The 12153-nt window shown below is 37.5% G+C and overlaps 1 protein-coding gene across 2 annotated transcripts in view; it reads right to left on the reverse strand.

Annotated features, from left to right (window-relative positions):
- The window catches only part of PARP8 (poly(ADP-ribose) polymerase family member 8), a 118328-nt gene that overhangs the window by 40730 nt on the left and 65445 nt on the right, over positions 1-12153 (reverse strand). For both annotated transcript variants that reach the window (XM_049794338.1, XM_049794337.1), the window contains 5 exons: positions 10548-10642; positions 6939-6999; positions 5777-5867; positions 2796-2862; positions 944-1069 (listed from right to left, as the gene is read on the reverse strand). In XM_049794338.1, coding sequence (XP_049650295.1) covers positions 944-1069; positions 2796-2862; positions 5777-5867; positions 6939-6999; positions 10548-10642 — 440 coding nt within the window. The remainder of the gene's footprint in view (positions 1-943; positions 1070-2795; positions 2863-5776; positions 5868-6938; positions 7000-10547; positions 10643-12153) is intronic.

The raw sequence follows: 12153 nt of genomic DNA on the forward strand, positions 1-12153 counted from the left end.
ATGGGTAAGCTTTCGACTTAAACCACCACCTTTCTCTTCTACTTTTAAAAAGACAAATAATCTTTTGTCATCTTTGACAGTCTTCCCTTCTTCAATGTGAGTGATAGCTGTACTCCCTCTCTTTTTTATACACGGAATTTAGAATGGCAAAATTCAACAAAAAGAAGGAATGTTCAAAGAGGCATTCAATTCAAATTCATAAAAGGGGTGATCTGTCAACCCTTCATAAGCAGGAAAACATGCCAGAGTAAATGGTCACACTCCTGAAGGAGGCAAAATTAGAGCCTGATTTTACATGCATTTACAAGTATGAGTAACCGGCAGAAGTCATAATGAATTCAAATGAACTATTCACAAATTACTTCTTATGTTTTTAATGCTTTCGTTCTTTGAAATTCTGTGCCTGCATTTCAGAAGTGTTGAACATTAATGTACTCAAACAGTGGAGAGGGGTGGGTGCTCAGCAGCTCTAAAAATCAGTCTTCCATTAATAACCATTCTAGTTTTAAAAATTAAAAATACACACAGCTGTGGAAAGAACAGCTAGACAACCACAAAATTTTTTTATGTATGTAAGTTATGTATTACTTGTATATATTACTTATACTCTTGCTATTCAAGTAACAGTCAAATGCTACCAAGCTATAAAGATACTAATACAAGAAATTAAATAATAATATAAAATTAATTATTTCCAATTCTAGATTAAACATGGCTGTTTCAGAGAGCAGGACACTGAAATGCTCTGCCTTCAAATAGTCTTAGAAGCTGCAGTAGTACCTAGTTCACTTTTGATGTCATGCAAGGCAAGGACTGGAAACCCATGAGGTAAGATATAAATAGAGCACTTCTCTGTGGAGAAAAGTCAACATTTCACCTTGTGAAGTCTGCTGTGGATTTTGAACAGGATATGGTGTTAACAGCTCATTTTCCTTGCTATTACCTGCGCAGCGTAGAAAAGATGTGCAGAGGGGATTTCACCTTTTTGTCAGACACCTTCTTATTGTGCGTACAATTAGATTTCTCTTTGCTGTTCTTCCACTGTTGTGTAACAAACGTCTGCATGATTCTGCAAATTAAGAAAAAAAAAAAAAAAAAAAAAAAGATTTTCTTACCCTAGCCAAGACATACTCTCTTTAGTACTAGGGTCTCTCTGTTCACCACATAGGTGACATGATGCAGTGTCCTTACTCTACAGGCAGACTTTTTCTGTCATGTATGTGGACTGATGATTGGGTGCCTCAGCTTCTCAAAAATGTTTTCTTTTTTTCCACATAAAACTAATTTACACAAAACGCTTATTGAGAATACAGTCTGCGTAAACAACCAGTGCAAGACTTAGCAGGTATGCCACTCATGGAGATCTAGAGACAAACTGATTCAAAGGCATCCCATCCAACTATAGGCGTCTGTCTGTCCAGTGACTACAGAGATAGGCTACAGCATCCACACTGCTCAAGTTGGAGCATATACTCCTACAGCACAAACATGAAGGTCGGGATATCAAATATTACAATACCCAAAGAGGGTTTACAGAGAAGACAGAGCCAGACACTTCCCAGAGATGGACAGCAAAAGGCAGTGGTCACAAGTTGTGGCAAGGGAACATAAAGGCTATAAAAAGACATCCACAAGAAGAATGGCTGAATACAATAGGTTGCCCACAAGGGCTGGAGATTTCACAGCTCAGCTGCCCGAGACTCTGAGTGAACTAACCTAACTTTGATGTTAGTGTCACTTGGAGCAGGAGGTTGCACTAGGTGACCTCCAGTAGTTCCTTCCAAGGCAAATTACTCTGTGACTCTAATGACTCTTCAGTGGGGGTCTTTGAGCGATAAAGTCAAAGCAGAAGTTGGTATGGACTTTACCAAAAATTTAGTGACTCTTCAAAGATGAATATCCTGTTGCCACAGCCATGAGTGGCCACGGGGTTCATGGGTATTCTGACGTCTGCTCAACTATGAATTATACAGCTATCTCCTTGAAAATGTCTTGTAGGAACCTTTAGTAATTACCTGGTGCACAAATCAGAGACAGTGTAAGTACTGAAATGTTTTAAGAGACTGTTCATATCTGGGGAGCGTTTCACTATTTTTCTTCAAAGTCATGTATTTTAATAACATTGCTTCATTTGTAAGATTATGAAAACGCTGCACTGAATTTCTTTAAACACCAAACATCAAAAGGTTTTTTTCTTCTTAAGAGATTCATAATGTTGTAATGGTCAGATATTAAAGCCTATATTCTTGTCATTTTATTACACATACACAAGCATATGTGAAAAGATGACTCAGCAAAATTTTATTAAATTGAATAGTACCATGAACCTATGAAACGGCTAATTTTTTCGACTATTCTTCCCTCTTGTCCTCAAAACATGGATGGCCTAATTACTGTTGTACATCCTAGAGGCCACCATGAAAGCATAGCCCCCTTAGGGTATGCAAGATGCTCAAAAAGATTCCTGCTCCAGAGACTTCACCATCTAAGCAGAAACATGAAATTCAACACTCCCAGTTACAGTCTTTTGAACTTTTGTAGCTTGCTTCCTAAATGGCAGAAAAGTGACAGAAAACCCTGGGAGGCAGCACAAATCCGGTTCTCCTCAACAACTGTCAAAACTGAACTTAAAAAGGCAAATCTTGTTATTTTTTATTTAAAGAAAAACAAGTTCAAAACACTTTGATCCAACCAACCTGACAACCTGAGAATTTTATCCTACTTGACATGGTCCAGGAACTAAAAAGAGTGTATTATTTGCCTAAAAACAGGGGTTTACACTTTTCTAGACTTACTTTTTCAGCTGATGTCCCAGCCCAAATCTTTCCTTAGTAGAGATCTGAAATACATCCACAGTTGGCACTATGGAAAAATGAGATATTGTTGATACATGAACTTACAGCAATAATCAAGAACTCATGACCATATAAATCATATTTAAGGACTCTGTTCTATCTGGACCTTTACTATAGACAATACCATTGAAGCAATGGTGAAAGTGGACATGTCATCCAAACCAATTAAGAAACGAATGGTCTTTTTTGGAATATCAGCCAATATAATTTGTAATTTTACAAATAAATATTTTAGAAATTGAATTACCCCAAATGTATCTCTTCCCACTAACTTTAATTACTAAAAAGTGTCTGGTTTTTATATTATGCAAGTACTAGAGAGCAGCATCAGAGTAAATGTATCTGGACTTGTAATTCATCTCACCTAATCTCAAATTTTTTTCCAAGTAAGTAGTCTTTACACACTACAGTTCCTGTGACTATGAAGAAAACCCAGAGTGGAATAAACTGAATTAATCAGTATCTGGTTTTTCTTTCTGAGGGCATTTTAATACAAGACCCATAATCTTCGTCGAAGTGCCTGATATATGAATTCCAGTGGCCAAGGAATACCCTGAATTTTCCTCAAGACCTGTCCTAACATTGGTACATCCATATTCATCTGTCAGAAAATTGGAAGTGTACGGGGTAAAGGTCTGAAATTAGCTCCTGGTATTACTAAAGTCCTTTAATAACATTTACTAGATAGAAGTGGCAGATGGAATCCAGCACTTTTTGAGAGAGCCTCAGGTCCTCAAGGCAGGACAACAGCCAACACATATTACAAGCACGAATAGACTTTATACTTCGTATTACATAAGGTGGTAATGACTGCAGTAAAATAAAAAAGGAATGAAAACAAAAAATCTGGGGTTGGTTCAAATTTTATTAGAAAAAGTAAATCAGTACTTTAAAATCTGTATTATTCTGATCACTCAGAAGCCAGATTTTTTTCAGAATGTCAAAGTTTATCCTTAATTTCACTTTAATAAATTAAATTTCAAAATAAAATACAATATATCTAACCTGCCCATCCAATTTCACTTAGTTCAAAGCCCTGTAGATACCCTTTCTCTAATGTTATTAATTGAATATAATCTCATCTTTTAAAGACAAACTGATGATTTTTTCAAAAGGGATGAATGATTTGATTAGGGATAGCAATGTCTTAAGATTGTCAAATTTAGGACACATGGTATGGGGGAGGGAGGGCAATATTTTCAATGAGAATCATCATAGCTAGACCAGCAGTCTTAAAATCTGACATCTAGACTACAGTTGTTGTCTATGCTCTACAGTCAGAGGAGCCAGCCCGGGACCTCCAAAGGCTGATTCATCCTCATTTAAGACAGGTTTGTAAGGCACATGGGAGAAAGTGTCCACAAGTACAACAATGAGACAAGCTATTAAATAGATGAATGACTATCTAAAATCAGGATATTACACAGCTACAAGGTGGTACTAATACCCCACCATTGTGCTTTGGAGTATACTGCATTTATGTCTATCAATCAACAGAAAACACTATAGAAGAAAAACATGTAGCATAAAGTTATGGCCCAGTGGTCTCAAAAAAACGTATTTAAGGGGGAAGAGGTATTCACAGAGAAAGGCTCTTGTTAACACAAAAGATGGTGGATCTCATCAGCCTTTTCTGGTAAATAGAGACATGGCTGCAACAGCAGCTGAGCTCTTAAAACCAGTATCAGTGAAGCACTTGCCTCTGGCCCTGATCTTGCCTTTCTTGATACTCAGGCACTCCCACAATCAGTCAGCTGCAGGACTGGGAACCAAGCTTCCTGTTTTAACCTTGTCAACAGTGCAGAAGATATCTTGTTCCTTCTCATTTCACTAGATCATATCTTACTGCATGCTGCTCTTCACGCTTCACCTTCTCTTATTTGCTGCACTTTTTTATTTTTTAAATTACATTTTGATAGAAATATTCTGAATACTAACACTGCTACCTGCTATAGCAAATACATATTTTAAGATCCACTTATTTACAAAACAGATTGAGGCAATAAAATACAGACAAAAAGACCAAAGTCATGCAAAAAAAAAAAAAAAAAAAGATTGATGTAATGAAATGCTTATTTGAATGAACAGAATATAGCTTATAGTTAGCATCGGCAGGCAACATATCCTATAAAAATAGCTCATTGGGACAGATTTTGCTAAACATATTATGACTGGAAATATCTATGCATTTTCCAGAGGCAGAATTCTCCCACAGATACAAGCCTGAACTGACAGCTTGTACTGGAAGCCTCCAAAGCTGGGCAAGTTATGATCCAAATTGCAACTTAGTTCTGACTTCCCTCTGTAAAAACATATCAGAAGTTGATTCTGCATATGAATGTTTCCAAATCTTCAAAATAAGTTGATTCTTCAGGAGTTTGACCATTTTTACTCTCATGAGGAAGCTTTACTCACTTAACAACTCATTCAAATCTAGAGATTCCCAGAGTTCACATAGTTGTATAGAAATCAGAAGCTGAAAGGGTAATTATCACGGCCTGATTCTTCAAAGGTGTGTGAAAAAGGGCATATTAATGTGCTGCACAGGTCTGTGTATGTATACCTTATCAGTAATATCTCAGCTGTGCAGATGATGCCTGATTTCCAAAATCAGGAAATCACATATTAGAAACTGTAGATCTTTATTCCTTAACCCTGCTTCCTAGGGGAAGCACTTGCATTTCAAAGGCTATCAGGAAAACAAGTTCCAAAAATCAACCTATGAATGTTTAAATTAGATGCCCATGCCATCACTGAGGGCCTAGCCATGCACATAAATATAAGCAGTAGGACTGCTCTCAGCAGTAAATCTAAGCACATGCAGGGTCATAGATTTGATAGTAAATGAGTATCTATCACCTAGTACATGGCTCAGACCGAGACAACATATAAGGCACATGAAGAACACACGGGTGACTAACCTGGACCATTTAAGTACTGTGTAAGTGAACAGTGCAATCGCACTATTATAGGCTCTGTGCGAATTACATCCCAAGCCACAGCAATCTCTTCCTAGTTCAAGACAAAAAAAGAAAACAACAGACACCATTAGCCATCATCAGGAACTGCTGCGTTTTGTCAGTCTGCCTTAGGGTTGTTATAAACACCATCCATCCATTTACCCAGTTGTGGAATAACTACTCCAACTTTAAACTTGAGACTTAGGACAAATTATTGCCTGCTGATGCCCCTAAGAGCAGTGTTAGACTGCTTCCAGTTCCTGAGTATGTTCATTTAAACTGAGCACAGGTTTATAGACAACACTACATCTACAGTGGAGGCAGACACATTCCCATTTATCAAGAGATACTACTTCAAAGCTGGGAAGCAAAGGAACAAATAAAGATGGAAAAGAAACTCATCCCATAACACAGGGCAAAGGAAACCTTTGCTCCTTAAGACTGATTAAAATAATTCAAGGTATGACCAGATTTTCTTAAATTTTAGAAAAGCCCAGGAATAACTATCTTTTGTGTTGTTCTGACCAGAGAATATGACATATCTGTGCAGAAGCTAATGATGCCCCTAAAAGCACTGACTCTTATTCTTTATCTAGAGGACAGGAAGTTACTGTGCAGGTGGGGTGAAGAAGTGTGGAGTTAGTGACAGCGTAACTGTTACAGAAGCCGTGCTGCCAGTTGACAGCACCACTGTCCTGTGTCTCCTTTGCCACTCAAGCCTCTCCCTAATCAGCTGCAGATGCTGAGAAGCACACAGGAGAGCTCCAGCCAAGGTCTTCATCCCTTCAGGACTCTATGAAGTGCCTACACCTAACTAACATCTAGGATACCAAAAAAGTAAATGTATTTCATTTATATCAGTTAAAACATTTGCCATTCACAAGGCAAGTTCAAAAGGAAATACACATGCAGTAAATAAAAGCCTATAAAGAATTTTAACAATGTGATCATAAAAGGAAAAGGAAACCTTTCCACTGAGTAGCAATCAATAAAGTGACAGCCACTTGTGAAGATCAAGTCTCTGAAAAAGGAAAGACTCAGTGGTTGTCTAGAGAGTCTGATGTGTAGCAGAATTAAATGGGTATTAATGTTCATCATGTAATTCTGTGATTAGATTACTCACATCAAGAAAGCTAACATCAATATGCAGATCAATATCTACATCATCAATGGCTCCATATTCCCTGAAAGAAAAGAATCACATTACATTAGAGCTCTTTAAGATACTCCTCAGCCCAGGAGTATTTACAACAGCAAAGATTTTATAAAGGATAATCTTGTCTGTAAAATCAGAATGCTTATAAAATATGCATTTACATACATTGGATCAATATTCCAGTGGGTGACAACCATCTGCTGCGCTGAAACTTTCTTTCAGTGGACCTTGCTTAAACAGGCTAAATCTTTTTTTCTACTAATTCCCCTAAATTCTCTCTCCAATGCTACTATGTATTTTTGTCTTGCATATTGCACAAATAATTCAAGAAAACAAATTCAAGGTCACATGCTCATCCTATTTATAACAAAAGAAAACCCTAGTTAATTTTCAAAAGTATTTGAGGTTAACTGCCAATAACCTAAGGAGAGGCTTGAGATAAGTCGTTGAAGACAAATACAACATAGCCTAGAGGGTGGCATATTATACCTGTGGGATTGCTTCATACATTCAAACATTTGTTTGTCAAAACATAAAGATTGCCCTGTAAGGTGCTTAAGGCAATAGTTAGGTTATTTCATCTGTTATGTATAGTATTTCTGGAATCCCCCAAGGTTCAGATTTAACTTATGCTCGTAGGTGTTTCATTGCCATCTGAAATCTTACATTTAAAGCATGGCTTTTCTGCCTCTTATTTTCTGACTCATTCTGATTGCCCTCTCCCAATGTACTTGAAGACTTCTAAAAAATAGGACTAGAAAATACTCATTCATACACCTAAATAAAAAACTGCTTTCCTTTTCATTTAAATTACTTAAGTGGACAATACTGTAAAAGTGCAATCACTCCCAATTTTTCACAGGCTAGCTTCTAGTCACCAGTTTTTTTCTTTACACTGCATTTATGTGCTTGCTCTCAGAGTGACTTCCACGCTTTTCTATTAAACTAGACTAAGACATTGCACAGTAACAGCTGTGCATAAATAAGCTGATACGGTAATTTTGAAATACAAAAATATTTTTGTGAATAAAATTATCTCCTACCAACGTGGCCTCTCAGCCCATGGTAGGACCTAGCTCACACTGAAAATGCCCTGACCTCTTGTGAAGACTGGTGGAGGGAATTCCTTCCACCAAATCTCGGCATCTCAATGGTTCTCTCTGCTGAGGGCAAATCTCGGCATCTCAATGGTTCTCTCTGCTGAGGGCAAACCCAAAGACTGACTCTAGATAGATGTGTCCAGGTGTGGCACACACAGGGCAGGTAAACAGCTGGCCAGGGCTGTGTTACCTGGAGGCTTCCCACAGCCACCCTGAGAGCTGCTCCAGATTCTGCTCGCCCACAGCTGTACAGGCACTTGCAGACCTCCTACAGCTCACTGAAGACCTGGCTTTGAAACAGTGAAATTCTCTACCTACTGAATGGCTTAGCCACTATCCTACACAACAGCGGCCTCAGTTTTTTTGTGAATTTTCCACAAGATCCAAAGAACAGATTGTTATGAACTCTTAAGTAATATTTATGAACCCAAGCTGGTGTTACTCACTTGACTGAGATTGAAAAGGCTGTGAACAAGCATAATTTTATAAATTAAACAGAAACACAGTTGAACTGAGTAACACAGAAATATTAGTGGAAGAAAGGACAAGACAAAAATAAGTTATAAGTGTGGAATTTCTATACTCACTGAAATCCCTTTGCCATCCTAGAAAATGGATTTTAGACACATGATGCTGACTCTAGTTTTACTTCCCCAAGCTGAAAAGCGTGAAGAAATGTTTTCTCCAGCACCTGAAGCTTAGGTCTGCTGCCTACAACGGCTCCAGGAACACATCTTAATTTTGAAGCTCCCAAAGGTCCTCTGTCCACCAATGCATAAGCAATGTAAATAGATACCAAAGAGCTTGGATCAGTTGGTCCAAAGGGCTTTCTCACAGCTTTGGTGGCCAGATTTCAAAGGGCAGTGGTGAAAAGCATGCAGGTATAGGAATTTCACTTTTATGTGTACAGTTGACTCTGTGACAGCAAGAGACTACTAAAGGAGGGTCAACTGTCTAGGAAATAATGCATCTTAGTGGTTGTCACTGTCAGACAGACTCCTCTCTCCACAGAGAAGTGGAGCTGCAGGAGAGGGATGAAACTGAATGCTTAATGCTGTTTCTCATTTCCAAGAATTTGTAAGTATTTTCAACTGCAACAGAGTGGAAGAAGCGCTAAAGTTTTCCACTTGCCAAAAGCAGCCACAGATGCCAATTTGTACTAGAGTGAACCTAAGGAGATCAAAATGCTTCCAATGAAACAGTTGATTCAATAAATTAGATGCATTAAAGTTTTTGAAAGGTTACATATAATGTTTCAATTTTAGGAGCTTGAGGGAGCCTATTATCAAGATATTCTCAATTTCATAGTTATCCATTTGGCAACTAAACATTTATCTCATTCACTTCCTAAACCCGTCTGCAACTATTTGGATTTAAATTCCCCAGGTCCTCGAAAAGTAATGAAATTTTCACTTAATTTGAAAAGGTATAGTACACCATAGTTATAGATGTGCTCTCTCTTCTTAGACAAAAATAACAGAGCTTATTGTTTAGAGGTTAATGGGAATTGTTACTTGCAATATATGTATGCCTAAGGTTATTATCTTCTCTGTATTTTATTACTTTATTTGTATGACAACTTTGATATTTTCTTTGTAATACATCTGACAGGTCTGTTTTGTCTTGCCTACCTGTTATTTTTATGAAACTATTAAGATTACATAGATGGAAAATGAAGTTATAAAAGACCTGAAGCGTATTAAAAATATCATACAGCTATGCCCTGTGACAGAATCATACATACTCATATATGCCCAACAGAATTTTTGTGTAATCACACTTTGCAATCCACCTCTGACTGAGGTTCCATCACTTCCCTGTGGAGGATACTTTAGATTCCCACAATTAGAAAGCTCTCCTAAAATCTAATCAAATTCTTGTTTGTTGCTAACACAGCTAGTTTCTTATTGTCTCTCTCATGATGACAATAAAGAACATTTAATCACTCCTCCACCTACAAACAGCTCTTTTGAAGAAGAACTGTTCTTATGTCTTCTCCTTTTCTGTTTTCCAGAGTAGACAAATCCAATTCCTTCAATTTTTCCCTAGGGAAAACATTTACTAAATCTCCTATCATTCCTATTGTTCACCTCTAGGGCAAAAGACAGAATATAACACAAAAGGAGTTTAACAAGGGTTTAGAGTAATGCTGAATAGTAATTTTTGACAAAACACAACAGTCTGATCAAATACCAACTGGACTGCAAAAGACAATGATGTTTTAAAAGAGGCTTCCAAGGCTTATTCTCAGCACAGCCAGTTGTATCGGTACTCAACCACAAAAAAAAAAAAAAAAAAAAAAAAAAGAAAAAACAAAATGAACATTATAGCTAGCCAGCAGCTCTCCTTCCTTTTGCCACACAATATGCAGCAATCACCAGAAAAGACTTCTGCTTTGGCAGTCAGGGAAGGTCCACAAGGAATTCAATCTCCAAAAGGTTAAAGGTTCAGCAATACAGAAAGGTCAATGACATACCTGAGAGATACTGCATTAGGTCCATAGATCTCTCTCACTGCTGTCAAATCAGCCTCCAGCTGTGGGTGCTTGTGAAGTTCTCCATCATAGCTAACCTACCGGGGAAAAAAAATATCATAGGAGTTCTTGTTTATTTCATTACTGGCACCTGATCTAGGCTCGTCAAAGTTCCCCCTCCAAAATATGCTGCATAAAGATTCCTTAATGCAACGCTTAGAAAGGACACTGTATTGATAAGCTGAAGCACTGAGCTGGCCTACCTCACAGGCAATGAGATTTGCAAAGCAAGTACTTCTGCATCAGAATTTTTTGAGGGTTCCACTCCTGTTCGTGGGACAAGAAGCTGCAAAGGACTCATCCCTCCATCCTGTCTTGTCCTGGGGTTTGTTTTGGGACACTTGTGCATTTTAAAACTGTTAAGTAGGAGAAGAACCAGACCTCCCCAATCATATCATCCCTGTCCAATCACTACAGGACAAAGGTTTGCTTGTTGTTATACTCTCAATATGTATTAGACACAGAATGGCTTGGGCTCAACAACAGAAGCATGAAACTACTCTACGTACCAAGTGTCTCAGCATCTAAATTACATTTTCAGTCTACCCATTGGCTGTATTCTATCTACCAGTGCAATGATATCAGATGAAAATAAAATAAAAGAACACTTTCTCATTTTAAGTATTTTACCAGAGTAGGTGCAAAGAAACAGCTATTTAGACATCACCACTGTTTTTTTAAAACTCTAAATGAAAAGTGGAAAACGTTATTATGTTAGTGCTTACACTATAAAGTAAAACTTGAGAGCTGGTTTGGTTGGACTGTATGAAGTCAAAATAATATCTTCCTATCTTCTACAAGGACCAAAATACCTCTCTAGCCTTGTAACAATCTATTCACAGACTATTACTACTTTCTTGTTAAGCAATATGTTCCTGATTGTATGAACCTAATTCCACTTCTTTACAACAACTGGAATGACAGTAATTCCACAAAAGTTGAGGAACTCCCTAGATTTGGACAGATTCAGAAATGAGAGTAGGATTTGGCTTGTACCTTCAACAAACTCAATGACCAAAGCAGACGAGTGTAATTTACCCCTGTAGACATAGATATATATATATATATCCTTATACAGGAATTTCTGCAGAGAATTCTTGCTATTGCAGAACAGTATCTAACTGCAGCACTGTTTCTTCCATTTGTACATCCAAACCTGTACGAGACCAGTGCTGTGACACTTTCAGCTCTGATATCTAGAGAAGCACTTTTCAATCTAATTAAATAAATTTCAATAGAATAAAAATAATAATCAGCTGATCACTTTCTACATGTGAAAATTAGCAAAGAATAATTTGGTTAGACTTAGAATTCTTCAAACATAAGGCACAGAATTCATCAGCATAGCACAGAAATGTGTTTATCAGAGGTATCAATCATATTCATGACCAGAAGGGTATAAACCAAGTACCCCACCCTGTTTGGGCAGGCATGTCAGAACAATTTTCCAAGTAGAAAACCACAGGAAGAAAACGTTTATCCTAATTTTTTTTTCAATTTAGGTAGGAGCAAACCAATCCTTTTTACATGCTCATTACTCAAAGATGAA

Source organism: Accipiter gentilis, chromosome Z (genome assembly GCF_929443795.1).
Source record: "Accipiter gentilis chromosome Z, bAccGen1.1, whole genome shotgun sequence".
NCBI classification, from domain to species: Eukaryota; Metazoa; Chordata; class Aves; order Accipitriformes; family Accipitridae; genus Astur; species Astur gentilis.